The 16,808-nt window shown below is 39.1% G+C and overlaps 2 protein-coding genes across 2 annotated transcripts; one reads left to right on the top strand and one right to left on the bottom strand.

The window, feature by feature from the left end:
- Positions 1-1,051: 1,051 nt before the first annotated feature.
- On the top strand, positions 1,052-10,200 carry eps8l3b (EPS8 signaling adaptor L3b). Its single transcript, XM_085345243.1, has 19 exons — positions 1,052-1,089; positions 1,345-1,457; positions 1,543-1,607; positions 1,709-1,867; positions 3,722-3,871; positions 3,956-4,041; positions 4,154-4,278; positions 4,475-4,596; positions 4,697-4,829; positions 4,934-5,019; positions 5,151-5,225; positions 6,062-6,207; positions 7,275-7,446; positions 7,870-7,913; positions 8,038-8,131; positions 8,738-8,854; positions 9,750-9,850; positions 9,946-10,078; positions 10,159-10,200. The coding sequence occupies exons 1-19, from the start codon at positions 1,052-1,054 to the stop codon at positions 10,198-10,200; spliced, it is 2,001 nt and encodes a 666-aa protein (XP_085201369.1).
- A 1,379-nt stretch (positions 10,201-11,579) lies between these two features.
- LOC146610376 (glutathione S-transferase Mu 3-like) lies at positions 11,580-14,483 on the bottom strand. Its single transcript, XM_085344023.1, has 8 exons — positions 14,448-14,483; positions 13,400-13,475; positions 13,248-13,312; positions 13,069-13,150; positions 12,827-12,924; positions 12,643-12,735; positions 11,861-11,971; positions 11,580-11,666 (listed from the first exon to the last, which is right to left on the bottom strand). The coding sequence occupies exons 1-8, from the start codon at positions 14,481-14,483 to the stop codon at positions 11,580-11,582; spliced, it is 648 nt and encodes a 215-aa protein (XP_085200149.1).
- Between the last annotated feature and the right edge of the window lie 2,325 nt (positions 14,484-16,808).

Here is a 16,808-nt window from a genome sequence, read left to right as displayed (position 1 = left end):
AAATGCTGCTATGAATAATTTCAAAACCTTTGGCCTCATAATGTGCCACTACCTTTTTTCCATGCTTCAAATACTTATCCTCAAGTGACAAATTGGGCCGGCCCTTGCGATCTGTCACTCCCATCACGTAGTTGCACTTTGATCCTGCTGCTTTCACGAGGAAGTTAAGGAAATTTTTCTCGAAGCTGTTTGTGAGGAACACACCCGCTATGAGACCTGTTGGTGCCAAATTCGTTTGAAAGAAGGGAACGATGACACCGGAGCAGAGCTGAGGCTACAAGGTAAAACGGCATGCAGCAGTTATGTGAAGGTCAAGTGACAGGTTATATAGGAAGTGGTTTAAAAAGGAAAAAGCTGCTGAGAACAGCACTGTGTCCTGCTCTGAAATGTGACGTTGCTTTTACAGAAAGTGTGTACTTGTTGCCATGAAAGCTCATCACCTTCAGTCATAGCTTAAATATACATAACCAAATAAACTAGTCTTAACCACTCGATGTGTTTAGAAAATGTGTATGTAGCCGCAATAACAACCTGTCACTTATACCAATATCTAACACAAACACCGAGGCTGGTTTGTGTATTCATGAGTCTTCAAGATAAATTATTATTGAGACTGTTTGCTAATTTAGTCCTTGGACTTAAAGCAGTTCTTGTAATTGATTTACTTTATATTAACCTCTACTTGCTTGATTAGTAACTCTGCGTATATTTATATTTAATCTGTGTTTAATTTTTAATGGAAAAAAAAGCACTACCCATGATAACATGGTTATAAATAACAAGAAAACAGGCCTCGGTGGTGTCACTTGTATGGAAAAGCCTTGTTGTAGTTTTCTATGCTGAAGCAATAAAAGCACACTGAACTGAGGAAGTGTTTCTTTGCTTATCAAATCAATTTGAACTCTAAGTGCTAAGAAGAAATCTTTTGCTCCAAGCTGTGAGAATCTGAAAACTTTCCAACGTAAACAAATCATTTTGTGTTTCTTACAGGTTCAAGTGGTTTCTGTGTGATTCCTCCCAGTCTAAAGTTTAAAGCCGGGGTAGACTGAAGATGTTTGGGAACAGTGCCCCCTTCTCCTATTTCCCAAAGTTGGTTGATTTAATTTTCCTTTTCAAGTTCACTAGTTATGTTTAATATGCTATAAGACGCTGATTTGCGGTGTTTCTGATACATACCCGTTCACACCCTTACATAATAAAACAGCACAGTGCCATAGTAACCCTGAAGCTTACTTGAGCTGTGGACTGCGGATAGCTTATCTTCATATCGCTGAGCTTTGACTGAGATGATTTTATGGAGGTGGAAGGAAACTGAATGTTAAGGAATCATTTCTTCTTCTTCAGGGGCTTCACATCGGAGGACCTCCCTCCGAGGCGGGCTTTCCAACAAGATGAAATTAGGGAGAGTCCGCTGAGGAGAAGTGACTCAACCAGACCCAGTGGAAGATCTATTTACAGTATGTCCAGGCATTACAACACCTCATATCTAGGTATACATATTTTATGATGATATTGCACAAAATCGAATGTTCTTTACATCAGTACAGAGAAAGGAGTACTCGGAGACACTGAGCAAAAATCCTGACAGCATCAATGTCAGAGTGGAGGTAAATGAGTATAAACTCTACATCATCATGGACACATACACATTACTAACAGCACAACATTTAGCTCTCATCATCACTGACCCTCCTAATTGAACCCACAGCATCTTTTCACCTGTGAGATTGATGGCCAGGAGGTGAAGACCGTGGACGACTGCGTGGCTAAGCTCAAGAACCTGGATGCCAAAGGTCGTCTGTGGCATCAGGAGATGATCATGGAGGTTCAGGGACCATATCTTCTGCTCAATGACATTGAGACCAAAGTAGGTTCATCACTTCTAGAAGAACAATGAAATGTCTGGAACGGACATTATAGTATGATTGTTGGACAGAGTTTTGAGTCAGCACACCACCACAGTGGATTTGAAACCCTCAAAATGTGACTGAAGTGAGGATTTTCAGTTTTAATTCAGGGGGTTTAAAAAAATTGCACTGATATTATTGACATATATATATATATATATATATATATATATATATATATATATATATATATATGGACAGGTGATTCCCTAACGTGTAGAACTCATGGACATCATCAAACGCTGTGTTTCACCTTCAGCTGCTGCTTGTTTGTGGGTCTCTGCCTTCAGTTTTGTCTTTAGTGACTGAAAAGCTGGTCGGTTGAAGTAAAGAATATTATTTATTTTCCTCTCTTGGTTTGCTTTGGGTCCATTTGCACTGTGAAGTGCTGTCCAATTAACAGTTTTGCAGCATTTGGCTGAATCTGAGCAGAAAGCACTTCACAGTCCATCCTGATACTTCCATCAGCAGTCACATCATCAATAAACACTAGTCTATTGGTGAGGGATCCACTGGCATCCATACATGTTCACGCCATAGCATTGCCTCCATTGTGTTTAACAGATGTGTTATGTTTCGATCACGAGCTATTTCTCTGTTTTTCTCTGTTCCATCATTCCAAAGATTTTTCAGAGCTGTGCAAGCTCTCTAAGATGTTTTCTGGCAACGTTTAATCTGACCTTCCCGTTCTTAAATATAACCAGTGGTTTTGTATGCCTAACTTGTGGGGATAGGTTAATTGGATAATCCAAATTGCCACTAGGTGTGAATGTGCGAGTGAATGTGAGTGCGAATGGTTGTCTGTCCCTGTGTGTTGGCCCTGCGACAGACTGGCGACCTGTCCAGGGTGTACCCCGCCTCTCGCCCTATGACAGCTGGGATAGGCTCCAGCGCCCCCCGCGACCCTGAAAAGGATAAGCGGAAGCGAACGGATGCTAAAATAATTAAGACATCAATTAACCGATGCTAAACCAGATCGTTGTGGCCACTACTAAAGTTGTTGCTGTCTCTGATTATTGGTTTACTTTGTTTTGTGATCTTAATGATGGCTTCCCACATTTACATTGACTCATAATTAAAATGACAGTGAAAAGCTATAAAACACAAATTCATCCCTTTGAATTAACTTGAGATATTAAGTCTGCTTCATTTGTCATTAACTAACATGGGAGCAGGCCTCACCTGTTAGCTGTCCAATTAACTTTGGGCCTCTGCACATGGGGCACTGTGTGTCTGTAATTCCTAAATATTTTATGCAGCACTTTTATTAAACCTCTCGAATTAAAGCGGAAAGTCTGCACTTCAATCACGACTTTATTGATTTAAAATCTGCTGTGGTGATTGATATACAGCAGCAATAATGCAAACTTGTCTGTGCAGGAAGTGAAATGGTATAGTAATGTTACTTCATTGTCTCAGTTTGTTAGTAAAATTATGTAAGTTTGGGATTTGAGGCCACTATTTAATGTTATTGTTCCACTTCATCCCAAAGGGTCCTGATGGGTTTGAGATTAAGGTCACTTTCTTCAACAAAACTAAATATAATTCTGTGCTGTAGCAGTAACATTTCCCACACCAAAGAGTATATAAAAGTGCAACCAGGTGAAGCAAAACCGTTACACAACCATAACTGTTTAAAGCGCTAAGCTGTGTGTGAGAAAAATTCTCTAATTATGAAATGGAAACATCTGAAAAACATGTAAAATATGTATGAGCAAAATAAAATGCCAGACCATTTTTAAAATTCCCCTTTTCCCTCTTTTTAAAGACTTTCAGTGTTGGCTATTAACGTTCGATCAATCTGATTTTGACAGACAGAACTGGACTTGGTACCTTTGAGCTGTATCGTGCAAATCAAAGCTGTGCTGGACAGCTGCGACTTCAACTCTCTGCTGGCGATAACTGTGCAGGAACGCAGCAAACGCAACCGCCGGTGCTTCATGTTCCAGTGTGAGGAGACTGGGGTGAGTTAACTTTGACCTCCTCAAAGTCGCCAGAGATCTGATGATAATTGTAATGTCGATTTTTCTTCCCGTTTGCTCTATCAGGCCGATCTGATCAAGAGCGACCTAGATAAGGCAGTCCAAAGAGGAGGTGGTAATCTGGACCAACACAGAGAGCCTCCGGATGTCAGGTAGGGTGTTAAAAAAAACGAAAAACCTAAAACATGGGTAAGATTTAATTACAGGGAAGCAGGAAGGACAAATGTGGAAAGTACAGTACATTCATTAATCATTTCTTTCCAGGAATGAATTTGAACCCATGACACAACATAGGCTGGGAAGTTTCCGTCAGACTGCGCCCCCCTTTATGCAGGAAGAGTGGAGAGCTCCAACCCCAGACTTCATGGCCCCATCGTGGCGAGAGCCGGGTACAGTAGAAACATAAAGAAATTATCATTATTATCCAAGAGAAATTCAATTTATTTAATGAATTCACTGCGACTGAAATTCACTTTTTACATTTCTTCTCTGCAAATAAGAAATAAACTCAGTATTTTTAGTATTCCGAGTTTAAGTCACACCAGCTTCTGTTGAAATTTTTTTTCTCTCTTTGTTGCAATGCAGATCATATGCCTTCCTCACGTCCCTATAGTCCACAAGTAGAACCAATGAACCGTTTAGACCCGTATGACATGCAGAGCAACCCAGAGATGGACCGTGATAAGACAGAGTCACAGAGGAACACGGTTAGTGCTGTGAAAACTTCTGTATTTTCTATGAATTATTGAATCTTCCTGTGGAATTATCTGTCTTATCTTGAGAGTTTCATATGATGCTTTCTTTTAGGACATTTTGAACCATGTTCTAAATGATCTGGAGATCTTCGTGGGCAAAGTTACAGCTGCAGTAAACACACCTGGACAGCAGGGGGACATGGGCAAGAAGAAGAAGACAAAGAAGAAGAAAAGCAAGAAAAATGGTAATAGCCTTCATCAGTCTATGTTTTTCACAAACAAGTAACCTATGAAGGATAACCTACAGATACAGGCAGTTTAATAAGTGCTTAATGTGACTGCTTATCAGAGCCCTCGGGACCACCCCTCAATCTGCCTTCTTTGGATGAATATGCCTTCTTTCTTCAGAAAGTCAAATATGGATTCAATCTGCTGGTAAGTCCTTCAGTTCAGTCTCTGCACATTACAAACTAACGTGAGGAGTTTTACAACAAACTTGTCTAAATGCTTACAGTTGTGACTAAAAGCACTGGTGTGTGACTGAAAGAGTCGTTATCATATTACAGGCCCAACTGGACGGCATACTGGTCAATCCTTCTGCTCCTGAGTTTGTCCACGTGCTCTTCTCAATTTTAAACATGGTAAGCTCACTACTGCTACGACTGCTGCTATATTATGCACAGTGATGGGAATAACGGCGTGTGTCAGAACAATGAGGCGACTTCTGTCTCCAGGTAGAAACAGGAGTGATACACCTGCTGCTGTCAGACCTGCAGGTATCAGGTTGTGATGTTCTCCTTTATAGTGGACAGAAATTACTTTTTTGGAGTGGCACAAAGAATTTGTGTGGCATCTTATTGAATGCAGAACAGCTGATGGTTCTGTAAATAGTTTGAAATGGTTATTTTAAAAAAAGGTAAATGGCTGCAAATAACTTTGTTGTTTGCAAAACCTGTGCATAGGATTTTAAAATTGACAATTGCATTTAAAGTTATGAAAGTTTGAAATATGATTCAATAGACATGTTTGTGGTTGTTACAGTAAAAAAATCACTTTTTCTACTCAGATTTTATGTTTTCTGACTGAGTTTAGATCAATTGTGTTAATACAGTCTGTCAAAATAAAAACATGACTGTAAATTCAGACACGTGAGTTTGCGCTGAAAAGAATGATACCAAACAAGGCAAAGTAAATAGTTTTTAAAGGTGAAATGTGGAGGGAAAATCAAAAGTAGTAAAAAATGGCCAATTATACCCTGGACCCCAGAGGGTTAAACTTTTTTTTTAAAGTAACGCAATAGTTACTTTTCAAGTAATTAATTACTTTTAGAAGCTTGTAACTCAGTTACTAACTCAGTTACTTTTTTGAAGAAGTAACTAGTAACTATAATTAATTACTTTTTCAAAGTAACTTGCCCAACACTGATAAGTCATAGTGCTTGTTTGGTTATAACTAGATTCTTTCTTTTTTCCAACAGACAGTTCATCAGTATCCGTTTGACCTGCCTCCCAATGTGATCTCCCCCTTGCTGACAGACCCCGCTATAGGCCTGCTAAAGCAAAATGTCACCCCGGAGGAGAACCAGCTGTGGATGTTTCTGGGAGAGTGTTGGAACATCTCCAGGTGAGGCAGCTTTAACAGTCCTCTAACACTTTTACTAGTCTTTTTATCAAGCTTTGAACGTTCTCATATATAGCCCTTTAACTTTAACTACATTTATACCTTCCTTGGCACGCCCTAACTTGTTGTGGGCCGTGTCTGTTTGCATGTGCTGTATTCAAATTGATTCCTGTGTGCAAAAAGTGTTTAATTTGGAATAATCAATGTAAAACATAGAAATACTAAGAAAGAACCATTCCTTGTTTTCTGAATGACTCATGGATTCATTTTTAGTCAGAAGAGCTTTACGGTTGCTAAGTTGTGAAAATAAACTCAGACTCTGTGTTTATGCTCATCTGGAAGGACACCTGCAGCTGAGAATCATGTTCAAAGTTCAACAACCTCTTTAACATTTACAGCGAAAGACTTGAGGGATTGTTGTGCAACTTGTTTACCAGTTTTTTAACCACAGGCTTGACTTTTATTACAAATGAGAAATGGTTCACAAATATTTAAAGATTACTATTAGTCTGACTACACTTAGCCAAATGCCTCACACACAACCCAAAGGTTCTCTATTATTTATTTATTTACTGCTGATTTATGCACTATGAATAAATGAGTAATAAATAATATAAATAATTTTATATTATGGTAAACAAGGAGAACACAGTATAAAAAAAGAACCTTGCATTCATGAAGCTGTATTTTAAAACATGGATTTGAGCTTTACAGTTGTTGATGGAGCTAAAAGCGACCATACTTGGCCAAGAAAGTATTGCACTTTTTTTTTTTAAGTTATCAAATTCATTTGTCAGCTAATTGTAATGAAAATTATTTAAAAGGCACCAACAGCACAAACATGTTTGAGAGGCCCGGTTCAGTTGAAACTGGCTGACAAATGACAGAGTTGTCTAGCAGATTTATTTAAAATTTTAAACAGATGGTTAATAAAAATAAAATAAATAAGCCCTGTATCAAAAAGTAGCTTGTGCAACTTTTTTTTTTTTTTTTTTACCAGGTTGTATAAGTGTTATTTTCATGGATGAAGTTGTGCATTTTATAATTCCTGCCCTCTGTTTCACTTGCAGGTCTCGATGGCCGGACGATAACGTCCCAGATTACATCCCAGAGTTCTATGATGGCTGGCAGCCCCCTCCGCCCCCTCCTCTACCATCCCCGTCGCCTTTTCAGAACGGTCCAATGAGCAGAAGCAACAGCCAACGCTTCCCAGGCCGACCGACGCTGCGGCAGCCAGACGAGGTACGAACTTATTATGACCCCCTGGTTCATCCTTAACAAAGAAGCTCATCAAACAGTGTAGCATACCTGGGTGTGAACTCAAAGTATTGCAGCAGTCATGCCCTTTAAAACTTTTTGTTTCCGTGCTGATGCTTAATTGTTATGCTGTAGCTCCATCTGCTTTAGGAATTGGTTTGGTAATGTGTTTATAGCCTGGTAGATTAGCAGATTGCTTTGAACTGTTGTTTTGCTTACCTGAGTTTGTCTCCTAAACCAACTGCACAATCTCCACTAAGTGGTTGTATGAATTGTAGTCACTGCTGCCATCTGGCACTCAGCACCTTTAAATCTAAATTTTCATGGCAACAGAAAAACAATATCGCCAATGAGGCCATCATCAAGAGGTTTTTCAGTTAATCCTGGTGTATTTTATGACTTTTACAGTTTATGGGCAACAATCCATGGGGTCCATCACCTCCACCAGCACCGTAAGTGTTGTTACACAGCAGTAAATATGGCTTAATGATCACATTTCTTCAGTATACCCAACACTTTTTCCTCCAATTTTATGCACTGCCAATACGAAGTGTATTTCGTCTGCTGCTCTTTCAGCTCCAATGAACCACCCCAGAGCATGCGTGTCATTTACAACTTCATGGCCAGAAACAACCAAGAGCTGAGTGTTATGAAGGGTGAGGTGGTTGAGGTGAGATCACAAATATTATTCAACAACTGCAAATACAAGATTTATTCTTACCTTTTCCAACACAGTATAAGAATTGTCTCTAGCTTTAAATAAAAGCAGGATCTGTAGTGTTTATCTGATGTAGACTGTTTTACATCATTGAAATTTAAGAAAACAGAGTAAAAAGCAAACCTTCATTTACCGGGAACTGGATGAGGATTTTGTTTTAGGGATATACCATCACTCTGAGGGGATCTGGATTATCAGGTATCATTATCAATGTAATGCAACAGTAATTTGGGGCATTGCAAACTTAAATAAAACTTAAATTTAAAATGTGTTGTAGATAACTTTTTCCAGCTCCAAAAGAAGAAAAAGGGGAACTGCAGATCTTTTCAATTCCTTCCAGCCTTTCAGCCACTGTCACATATTTTCCAACCAGTATTGTAACTATTGTGAACCTTATAGAGGAAATTAAAATGCAAAACTAGAATCTGAAATAACTCTAGCAAACACTGCAGCTGCAGCACAGAATGACTGACAGATAAGATTAATATTTCTTTAAACTTGGAGTTTCATTGCCAAAATCCAAAGTATTTGAGATATTTGGATTTGGATCTTTCACAGGTGATCCAGAAAGCAAAGCAGTGGTGGCTTGTTCGTAACGCGCGTAACCAGGAAGGACATATTCCTCTGAATGTTTTGGAGTCGTTAGGGAACCCCGAACCCGTGGACGACCTACCGGTGAGCTGAGCCGCAAGCAACCTGGGAACCCATCAACAATTATCTGTTTCCAGCAGGACGACTTATCATAACTGTTCTGCTTTTCTTTTCTTACGAATTGGGATGAATGTTAAATGTGGAAGAAGTTTAATGTCATGTGGTTTCAAGATTTTGGCAAATGCTTTTACTCTTTGAATCTCCACACTGTTTACTTGCTTGCAGTCAAACAGCTGCTCAAATAGACAGACAGATACTTTATTGATTCCACAAGGGAAACTGATTTGTTACAGCAGCATAATAAAGAGTAGAAATGTTACAGTCTACAATAAACAACACAGTTAAAAATGAAAGTGCGACAGGCGGCTGGTAAGGGCCTTACACTATGAGATAGTGCAGGAATTAATAAATTTACTACAGTGATAAACAACAAAAAAAGTCAAATTAAGTCAGTTAAAAAGGTCTGAGGGAGAAGGAGCTCTGCTGCCTCTTGAGTGTGGAGTGGAGTGGGTGTGATGAGTTGTCCATGATGGAGAGCAGTTTGTTCAGTGACCTCTGACGCTAACGGACTCAAACGCCTCCACATTCTGACCAATGATGCTTCTGGCCTTCTGGATTAGTTTGTTGATCCTGCTGGCATCTCTGGCACTGATGCTGCCCCACCCACCAGATAACGGCAAAACAGATGGCACTCGAAAGGATCTCCAACATGTTGCTGCAAACATTAAATGATCTGAGCTTCCCTAGAAATCGAGCAATGTGGTTTTCCATCATTGTTTAAACACTACCCGCCAATCAGAAACCAGAAAGCCTCATGTCAAAAATACTTTGTGCCTTGCGTTCAGATTGGGCATATTCATAAACGTGTACATAAATAAATATGTTTGCTCATAAACAGCCTTCACATTTGATATTTCAGTCTTCCTTCCAGCGAGATCCTCGCGGCCCTGTCACTTTGGACAGGTCCTCCTCACCTGCAGAGGTGCAAGCCTGGCTTGAGTACAAAGGCTTCTCCAAAATGTGAGTGGCATTCTCCACGGAGTAACAGACAAGTTCATGTTTGCAATCTATATAACACTTGCATTTAATGTCATTTTATTTCTTCTCTTGTACAGCACTGTCAGGAGCCTCGGGGTGCTGAGTGGACAACAGCTTCTGGGAATGAATAAACAAGAAATAAGGACTGTGTGTCCAGAGGAGGGGGGCAAAGTCTTCTTCCAGCTGCAGGCTGTTAAGTCAGCCATTGCAGTAAGTAAATTTGTTATAATACGCACACACTCACAGTTAAATGTTAGCATGTAAGTAATAATTTATCCTGTTTCCTGCAGCTGGCCAGTGAACCGTCAGGCATGTACAACGGCCGCTACTAACGACCTGCGTCACTGCGCCGGCCCTTCAGATGTTTCTCATGTGTGCAATTAAGGGTGTTGAATTTAAACTGTCTGAATTGATTTCGCTGCTTTTCCATAAATTAAACTGTAACAAATGTTGATTTGCTGTTTGAAGTGGCAAACTCGAAGATTTTAATTTTCAATGAACATGCGCAGTGCTCGCCATCAAAGGTAAAAGTCCATTGATGGAGTGGTGGGAACAGTACTCAGACGCAAAGGTGGATGTCAGAGACAGGGGGGGTTATCTGATAACTGTTATCTAAACCGGTGACATCATTCTGCATCTGTGTGGTTACTGTTTGCCTAGCAACAAGTCCAAAGTGGACTGGAAAAAATGCTTGTGGACACAAATGAAGAACGGAGGTTTGGAGTTGTCTTTTCAGGAAACTGGACAATGCTATGGAGAATTTAGCCCATGATGAGCCTGCTGATTAAAACAATGCAACATTAATATATTTGCAGGATTAAAAACATTGTTTTTGGTGGTTATCTTCCTTAATAGAACGCTGTATTAAATTACTATTATTTTAATTAAGCATTTTCTACTGCTGCAGCTTGGCATGAAAAGAATTTAACTGGTAAAACAGTCAGTCAACAATTTTCTGCTACTATTCACCCAAAAAACAAACCAAAAAAAGCCAAGAAGTAACTTTCATCCACATCAAACTGTTAAATGAGCTGCACAGCTCTTCAGTGAGGATACTATTTGCTTTCACTGCACCCTGCTGTTCACAGACTCGTACTGTGCAGCATAAAGTCAGATCACAGCTACTTACAAAATGATGGACCAATTTATTCAGTTATTTCCTGACCAGTAAGCACAGCTGCTGCCTGAGGTATACGAGTTTGCCACTTTCAAAGGAAGCGTCTATATATATATATATATATAAAACGTATCAATGACAGCAATTAATTGTCAGTTACTCAAATACTAGTTTATACCGTAATCTTGCTTTTTTGTGCTTCCAGTAATTTCGACTTTGTATAGTTTTTCCTGATGAAATAAAACGAGTACGTATGTAAACAATGGCTTCATCCAGCATTTGCCTCATTGACTGTGTCGTGTGTGATCAACAAAAACATGAGAAACAATCGTGTGTTTTGTTGTGAAAAAACTGAATCGCCAAAACAGAAAAGTCAGAACAACAGTTTCTTTAATCTGTTTAAAAAAAAATGTCCTCGTGATCAGTGCAAATTATTATTTTTTCCCCCACAAACCTAAAACCATAACTGAGTTTAATGGCTTGAACATATTTTTGGCAGTGTAATGTGATTAAAGCAGGGTACAAGCAAAGTTAACATTGATGTTATTTCAGCAGTTGCATTAATTAACATTTTTCAGGACTTTCTCGGCCTTGTTACTTTCCCCACTGGGCCATCCTGTTGTTTATCGGACACTTCATGAATCTTGGTGACTTCATGTAGGCAGCAATCCTCTCCAGAGCCTACAATGATATAGGAAGACATCTGGTTAAAAAACAAAGCAAAAGCTACCTAGCGGTGAGTTTCAGTAATGTCATTGACATGGGGGCTCCGGGAAAGAAGCCAAAGTGACTGAATAACTTTGTAGTATATATTTGAGAAAATACAAAGTGTAAGTTGCACTGATGGTATCTGATGAACACTGAAATCTTCTCACCTCAAAACGTTTCATTAGATCATTGAGGTTCTTGAAGTTCTCCAGGCATTTAGGCTCGAGGGCCCTGTGTTCATCCAACAGCTCGTACATAACGAAGTCCACAAAAGTGATCTGTTGAAGGCAGCAGAATTTATAGTATAATCAAACAATAATTCATGAGCAGCATTAAACTTAAAGAAAGCCGGTCCTCTCTGCGAAATTTTATAGCCTATCAAAGTTCAACATTTTGTTTTCCATTCACAAACTTACTGTCTGGTTCGCTTTCATCGCTCTAATCATCTCTAAACAGCCCAGGTGTAATCAAGAACCGGTATTTATGGAAGTTTGTTTCTGCCACTTAAAAAAACATTTTTGCCATTTACAAATACAAACTTTGGGTTATTAACTCAAACTTTTGGACTATTGAAATAATAACCTGACTTTTGATAGATGGCATTTTCCCCCAGTGGTTTTAACAAGCTTCCATAGTAGTCTTGGCTCAGGCAATAAAATGTGTTAATGGCTAATTGCAGAGTCAGCAGTTTGATTTTTGCAATGCAAACATCCCCCCTGACTCCTGTCCCACAGAAACAGGTGACAGTTTAGACTTGCATCCACAATGATGAGCACTTCAGAGTGGAAAAAACAGCCTACACAGAAATTCCTTTTCTTTTCTTTTCTTTTCTTTTCTTTTCTTTTCTTTTCTTTTCTTTTCTTTTCTTTTCAAATTCCGCCCCCTAGTGTGGGCACTGAATACAAAGCAAATACAAAGACTCTCCTTTCTTGTTTATGGAGTAGCATACCTTGTCACCAACAAACCACTTTCTTCCTCCGAGGAAATCCGAGAACTGCTTCAGTGTACACTGCAGATTCTTCAGGTAGTCTGGCTTCTGATCCTGATGTCAGAGAAATGAAATTGGCTTTAGTAGAAATTAGCAGTTATTAAAATGAATATTTTTTCTTTCTTCTTTAAAATTTAACACGCACAATGTTTAAGTAGGTCAGCTTAATAAAGGCAAGCCTGAGGTCCATGGCCTGATTCTCCAGGACGTCCACTCGGATCTTTTCATCCTCAGTCTCTCCACCTGTTATCAAACGACACCTTAGAGGTCCGAGTTACTTAAAAGCATTGGCAGTATTAGTTTGTCAATTAATATAATGTAAAAATCTACAAAGAAATCGCCTCTTTTGAACAAAGTATTAATTTGTTATAAATTTTTAAAACTTACACATGTTGTGCTTACGAGCAATGTATCTCATGATAGCATTGCTTTGCGGTATTTTCCTGTTTCCATCGACCAAGTAGGGTAGCTATGGTGAGATGTGAATTGCAGCATTAGTGTTAGCCGATGGTTTAAATTTGCAAACTTTCCAAAAAATTTTATATTTACAGGTTAAACTCTCTTACGTTGGGAAAGTCCATTCCAAGTTTGAATTTGACGTCAGTCCATTGGCTCTTGTCGTAGTCGGGAGCTGCGTAAGAAAACGTGACGTGAGTAAACCCGATGCTCAGCCCGAATTATGACAGATTTGTATCACTGGGTTAAAATGCTTAGTTACCTTCCCCACAGACGTATTGCTTTTCCTCATACTTGTCTCCGGTGTACTCCAGCAGGAGGCGGATGTGCTGGCCAAGCTGCAAATGTCCAATAATCAGGTGAGACACACATATCTGTGTTTTTTAGGCTAGTATACTGCTAGAGTATTTGAAAGTGTGCAATTGGATAGCAACTGGAATCCTGCAGTACTGACTTAAATAATCGTAGTCTCACATGGAACGCAGGAAAAAGATTATTTGCGCATTTACGCACGTGGCACAGTAGCAGTAACTTCAATAACTCACAGATTTGCGTTGTTCTGCACATCCATTTTTAGACAAATTTCTTATTTATAAGGTAGAATAAGGCACCTGGGCTGTATTGGTCCAGAGATCACACATACTGAACCACAGTCAACCTACTCTAGCTTCTAACGGAGGTTTCATCAATTTTCCTTCAGACGTTTGCCATGCCAAACACGCGTGTAAGACCTACACTGTGTTATGTGTAGATACGTCATTGGTTCTCTTCGTTTTGGAGGACATAACTTGTGCTGCTCTTGGCAGAATGCAGTTTTCATTATTAAAAATGAATTTTGTGATGAGAAATTAGGAGGTTGGTCACCTGCAAAACTTTTGATCCACATCAATCCATTTTTGCAAATTTCATCTGATTACATCAAAGTGTTCATAGAGTCAACTCTAACATGAAATAATATGAAAGAAAACCGCCTTGCAACCATCTTAAAGGGTTGGTTACTTTAATGCGTAAAAATAAAAGGCAACAAAATAACCTCATTATATCTTTTGGACCTGTTAAAAAGGTCAAAATTAGGAACAGTTGTTTTATTGACAGTACCTTTATTGACCTCAGCTGCTGAAGATAATCTAGATTTTTTTATTAGCTCTGTTTGATATAATAACTAAACAGCAGTGCTACAACAATCAGTCAGCCTCCTTTGACCCTGTACGCTTAGGGTGACTTTATTACACTGTAAATACAAACTCAACATTTCCTGGATTTGTTTCAAAGTAGGAGCTCTTTAATTCAACAATGAAAGTAGAACTTACCCCGCGAGTATCCCAGTAACCCAGTATCATTGTCATTTTGAATCCCTTTTCCAAATGTAGCTGAGGGAGACCTGGGCAGCTGCGGTGGTGCAAAGTGTGGTTGGTGAGCTGCTGTCTGCAGCCTATAAAAGGGGACAACAGGTGGGCCGTGCTTCTCTTATCTTTTGGTTCATGGATACAATAAATCTGCTGCATGATGCTGGACTGTGAAGACATTCATGCGTGTGTGTGTGTGTGTGTGTGTGTGTGTGTGTGTGTGTGTGTGTGTGTGTGTGTGTGTGTGTGTGTGTTGCTCTCAATGTCTTCCTTTCATGTAAATGTCTCATCTACACATCTGCATTCTTTATGATAATGTAATATATGATAACGAATATCCTCCACTAAGAATCTGCCCTGCATGAGACTCGTCAGTGATTGACACAGACTATGTATGAATCTGTCTTTGTTATCAAAGAGATAGCTGAGTCACGGTGAGTCTGCAAATCGGGATTCACAGACATCTAAAGAACAAGACGAAGACCGATATGAAGTTCATTTTTGCCAAGTCACAGTTCAGTTACCAGATTTACACTACTGTCTTTATCAGAGGACAGACTTTGCACAAGCTAGTCTACGTGCAATCTTGATGTAATTTCTCGTGCCAGATAAAACCTTCGATAAAACAAAGGGTCGTTTTGTTAAACGTGAAACGTAACTTAAATATAAATCCTGTCTTCATTGTGTCCAGTACACGCTGACAGGTCAGGTCATCTTTTCTACTCATTCTTATTAAAAATGAAAGTCAAACATAAGAAAAGGCACTTAGAAGTCCCAGTAATGTGTATTTTTAACAAACACAACCAGGATTACCGAACCTTTTACAAACAGCACGTACATGTCTCTGGGTGGACACACAATGCTTTGAACAATCAGTCATACTGATGACACCAAGACCCAAACTGAAAGGAGGAGTTTGTAGAGTTGGCTCACTTTCAGTTCCCTAAAAAACAAACAAACAAACAAACAAAAAAATTGGTTTAACTTGTGCAAGGACTGAACACGGAGGGAGAGGATCAGCATACGTCACTGACTGTACTATTACTCAGAGATACGTTACTCAAAATTTGATGCGTTTCTTAGTTCTTTAATTTTGAAGAGATTGAGGTTTATAATTGGTTTGAGCTTTCTGCAGAATGTGACCCACATCAGGGGTGGAGATGAGCTGGACATGAAAACAAAGCAGTCTTTGTTTCACATCTTTTTACTCGCTCTGTCATATTTCCACAGAGCTCCAATGATTATCAGCTACTAGCACAAGTGGTTACTCCCTGTGTTCTTAATCAATAATGCCCTCAATGCTTGTTACTTTAGAAACCACTTCTAAATGCATTTGCTTTGAGAGTAAGAATATTTGAAGAATACTGAAGATGGAGAATTTTCGGGGCCTCCTCCAGGTCCCACAACTATTCAACCACGATCTCCATTTTGACCATGGACATTATTAAATGGCCGTTATATCGCATTTTAAACCAGTTTGGCTGCTTTCCACCTCATCCATCTTTTTTGCAGCACCAAAAATATATTACGTTAAAAAGTTCAGGACTGGCTGTGTTAGCATTTTAAATTTGTCTGTTTGCTGTAAATTTATTTGCTACATGTAAACAAAAATGTTAATGGAGCAGGTTAAACTTGCTTTATCAAAACCTTTTAATGAACTTGAAGAGACTCACTATAGACAGATAATATAAACAGAAAAGCCATTAAAATAATATTTGAATATCTCATTTTCTAGTCTTAGATTTACTAAGTCAGGCTGTATCTGATTGTAATCTTAAACTGTCTCAAACAATCAGTGGAGACTTTGTTAATGTTCATAATAAACATGGAAAAAATTGTTTTGCGCAGTCATGATGATTTCGATCTTTGACCGCTGCATGCTAATCAGTTTGTCCTTGAGTCCACGTTAGTGTTTGTGCCCAATCTGAACATATATATTTTTAAGCCTTTACTGAGATATTACTGCTAGTGCAGAGGCATAAGTGTGTATTTTGTTGATCTAAAAGTAAGCTGACCCTAATGGCTTCATGCTGTAGCTTGCTTTCCTTTGCTTATTTTCAGATAGGTGGCCAAACCTGTCATGTTATTTCAAGTTATAAAAGGCTGCTATCTCAGTCTACTCTATCTCTCTGGCAGCCTTCTACTCGTATATGGTCTCTACAACCTTTATTTGCTTGGCACTCTTATGGAACGCTTTCATGTAACATCTCAGTCATCCATATATGCCCTGCGCTCCTGGTGCCTTGAACTTCCACCCTCCATCCTACCTTTACAAAATTATTAATCAACATTGCTAAAATTGCAAGAAATTCTCTCTTTGTACAG

The sequence above is a fragment of the Diplotaxodon limnothrissa genome, linkage group LG20, assembly GCF_057381915.1.
Source record: "Diplotaxodon limnothrissa isolate DT_005_m linkage group LG20, D_limnothrissa_male_GT1.1, whole genome shotgun sequence".
NCBI classification, from domain to species: domain Eukaryota; kingdom Metazoa; phylum Chordata; class Actinopteri; order Cichliformes; family Cichlidae; genus Diplotaxodon; species Diplotaxodon limnothrissa.
The sequence above is the reverse complement of the archived record's forward strand: the minus strand, read 5'-3'. Positions and strand labels throughout refer to the sequence as shown.